Here is a 3,745-nt window from a genome sequence, read left to right as displayed (position 1 = left end):
CAGATGAGGATCCCTCCGCTACACTTTGGGATCCTGATCGACCGACGAAGCTCCATTAAAATATACATATTTTTGGTGAATTACTGAGTTTAGGCACGTTAATAACGTTTTAATGAAGTTGAATACAGTATATTCATATGTGTCAGTGATTTCATGTCAATTCGGCGAACATAAACATAAATGATCGTGGTGAAGATGATGATTAAATTAGGATTAAAAATCGAGAGCCGGGCTGCATTTCCTCCCGTTCGTTTTTTTCGAATAACAAAATTATTTTGTTAAATAACAACATGGTGATGTTTTGTAAACGATTACATGTCTCTTATTTAGCACAGAGTATGATATCCGTGACATATGGATCTTAACAAAGTTCCGCTGTACATCCAGCATACTGTATCTCACTTTATTTCACATGAGCTCCAGTGTGGAACCCCACTGCACCCCCTGGTGGATCAATGATCCATTGCAGCTGGCTTCATTATAATTACATTTATCTATCACGGGGGCGGTCTCAAGTCAAACTGGAGGTTTTCCCTTGAGCGAGGGCAGATCACGTACCAATCACGGCCCTCGCGTTTCAAACTGTCTGAAATGAATCGCTACATCTGTATCAAGCAGTCTGTCTTCCGGGTTGCGTCTTTTGAATTACAAATACACACTACCGCCGCCTGCTTGTAAGGAGAGTTATTGCCACTCAAGCATGCGCAGTTCGTACGTGCTACTTGGCCGTCGGCTGAAGTCTTTGTGGTGTGTTCCAGTGCGACTGTTGAACAAGACGCAGGAGACGTGAGGCAACAACAGTCTTGTTCTTTGCTGTCAGCTTGGTGTAGGGGCCTTTAGGCGTCTAGTGGCTTAATAGATATACAAGGAAGGAAGCCACGACACTGACAAATACAGACAGACAACCCTTCCGACTCACATTTAAACCTATAGGCAATTTAGAGTCTCAACCTCACTTAGCCTGCATGTGTGGGGACAGAGGGAGGGCAGAGGGAGGACAGACTAATAGAGACAGATGAACAGAAGTGTGCTACAATCCAGAATCACAGACCTTAGGCAGTGAGGTCCTGGAGCCGGAGCTCTGTGTGGTCATGGTCAGCACCGTGGTGATGCCCAGAGCCACTCTGGCTGGGGCAGCATCCATGTTGATCCAGAAGGACACCCAGGACAGTATGACAATGAGCAGAGAGGGGATGTACATCTGGATCAGGTAGTAGCCCATCTGACGCTCCAGGTGGAACCGCACTTCAATACAAGTAAATTTACCTGCAACAAAGCATTATATTGGCTTATTTATATCATATCATTTCATGATACACTTCTGAAGCTCTGAAGAAAAACAGGGCGCAATTCTGATCTTACAAGCCATTAATGGCTGAATGACCTGTGCATCAACCTAGGCTTCCCCTACACTTGGATATTCTGGATCTGCATGCTAAAACGATGTCTGCAGGCATTCAGTCTTAAAAATGATTAAACAGCTGTATAGCTACAAAAATCTTTCAGGATTAGGGTTGAATCCTGAGTCATCCAAAACACCACATCTCTGTTTGTCTTCTATATGGTCAGATCATACTTAATGGAAAGGCAATATCAGTATGGATGTTTCTTCCTTTCGGATTAGATCTTTTTTCTTGACTTGATCATACAAATATGAAATGAAATGAGGCAACCGGCTCATATTGTGTGTGTGTGTTACAGTACTGTGTCATGCTGCTTATGGCAGTGTGTGTGTGAGTGAGTGTGTGTGTGAGTAAGTGAGTGAGTGTGAGATTGTGTTTGAGTGGGTGTGTGTCACCTGTGTTGTAGTGCTTGGTGCAGTATCTGAGGTCTGATTCATCTTTGAGCAGGAACTGTGGCAGTGTAAGGCCTTCAGCAATTTGGACAGGTCCATTCTCCTGCCACTCAAAGATCAGGTCGTTCATGGTGTAGCCAACTGAAACCATCAAACACAGGACATTCCAATTATCAACAACTAATAAAACATTAATCAACACAAAGGACATGGAATATAAACTATATAAGTCATATGTGACATGTTTAACAAAGGGTTTCGCTGAATTATTCTATTTTTACTCTTCAGTGGGTGCTTAGAGCTGATTCCTCTTTTTATATTTATATGAGCACGAAGTAATTGGTAGAATTCTTATTCTTATTCTCCATGCTCTGCAGTTTCGACCTGTTTTTGAGGGGGTTACGACACTATTCATGTAACAACATTTTATGGGGGTTAGGGGCGGAGCTTCCTACAGGCGATATAGGCGGTTGCCTAGAGCGACACCCAGAGGGGGGCTCCAAAAAAAGATATATCTGCTATATCTGCAACCATTATTCTTACATAAAAAAAGAAATTCTAACATAAGGGAAAATGAGCCAAAAATCTAAAACGGTCGGTCGGTCTAAGAGCCGCGGCTTTAGGTGTTCACAGTCAGAACATGCTAGAGCGCTGTGCATTGATGGATATCGGTCAAGTGTTTATAAAATTGAACGTTGAGGAAAGAAAGACTAACGTTAGAGAACTATGAAGATACAAAAGCCATCCGGGGCGCAGTATAAAAACAGAAGAAAAGAAGAAGAAGAGAAACGTGCCAAGGTGAAAGGTATGCAATTTTGATTGTATTGTCAACATTAGCGGATGGATCATGGAATCTTGCTAGTTAGCCAAGCCAACGTTAGCTAGCCATTGTTTGTTATTGCCCTTCAGTCGAAACTGTCATAAGGCTATTTTCGTTGTGTCATGAAATATAAATATTAGTAATAATAACAATGTTAGTTTTGGTGTAGCGAGCGAGCCAGTGTGGTGGAATGTTAGTTAGTTGGTAACGTTAGCTAACGTTAAGTTTACCTCAGAAAGCACATTGACTATCTGAGTCAAACATTTGCCAAATTCAACCCTGTCATAATGTGCGCTAACGTTAGCTAACTAGCTCAGTGGTCTCAACTCCAGTCCTGTTGAATGTTTTCGTTCCAACCCAGAACTAACACACCTGATTCAACTGTTCTAATAAGATAGGCATAGCTCTTGATTAGTTGAATCAGACCTGTCAGGCTGTCCAAATGCTTACTAACTAAATAATAGCTACATTTAACAAATGGAAATTATTCAATGTTGATAATACACATTTTGTTATATCATTTTAGATTCACTTTTAAAATATCTGGGACCACCTGCTGCATCAGTTGACAAGGAACAGCCATGCACCTCAGCTGTGCCGGCTTCCTCAGGTGAGTGCAATGTGTCAATAGATGTTCCTGATGATAAATAATTGAATGTGAAATCCAGTCAATATATTTGCTCTTGTGTCTTCTTTCTATATTTATAGACCTAGAACCACATGAAGGAACGTCAGAACAGCAAGCTGCTCATCCTGATGAGATGACCACTGATTCCACCCTGTTCTGGTGAGTACAATATGTCAATAGATGTTCCTGATGTGATGATAAATAATTGAATGTAAAAATGACTGTCGTGCCATTTCTAATCCAGCCAATATATTTGCTCTTGTGTGTTCTCTATATATGTATAGGCCCAGAACCACTGCAAGGAACGTCAGAACAGCCTGCTGCATCTCATCCTGATTGCACCACAGATTCCACCCATACACTCTTCTCAGGTGTGTGCCTGATGAATGTAAAGATGTTTAGCTATAAACCTAATTGTCCTCATGCTTTCAAATAATTGCTTTCTGTTTGTATTGACATTTTACACACTGTCCCAACTTTTTGGGAATTGGGGTTGTGTGTG

General features: G+C 41.5%; 1 protein-coding gene across 1 annotated transcript; it reads right to left on the bottom strand.

The window, feature by feature from the left end:
• Positions 1-1,051: 1,051 nt before the first annotated feature.
• LOC104953512 (glycine receptor subunit alpha-3-like) lies at positions 1,052-1,946 on the bottom strand (the record flags this gene model as incomplete). Its single annotated transcript, XM_010780459.1, has 2 exons — positions 1,799-1,946; positions 1,052-1,266 (listed from the first exon to the last, which is right to left on the bottom strand). Coding segments are annotated over exons 1-2 (363 nt in total), but the record flags the coding sequence as incomplete, so codon positions are not given.
• Positions 1,947-3,745: the final 1,799 nt, after the last annotated feature.

This window comes from Notothenia coriiceps, unplaced genomic scaffold (assembly GCF_000735185.1).
Source record: "Notothenia coriiceps isolate Sejong01 unplaced genomic scaffold, NC01 NC01_scaffold00021863, whole genome shotgun sequence".
NCBI classification, from domain to species: Eukaryota; Metazoa; Chordata; class Actinopteri; order Perciformes; family Nototheniidae; genus Notothenia; species Notothenia coriiceps.
Note: the sequence above shows the minus strand (reverse complement) of the source record. Positions and strands in the feature narration are given on the sequence as shown.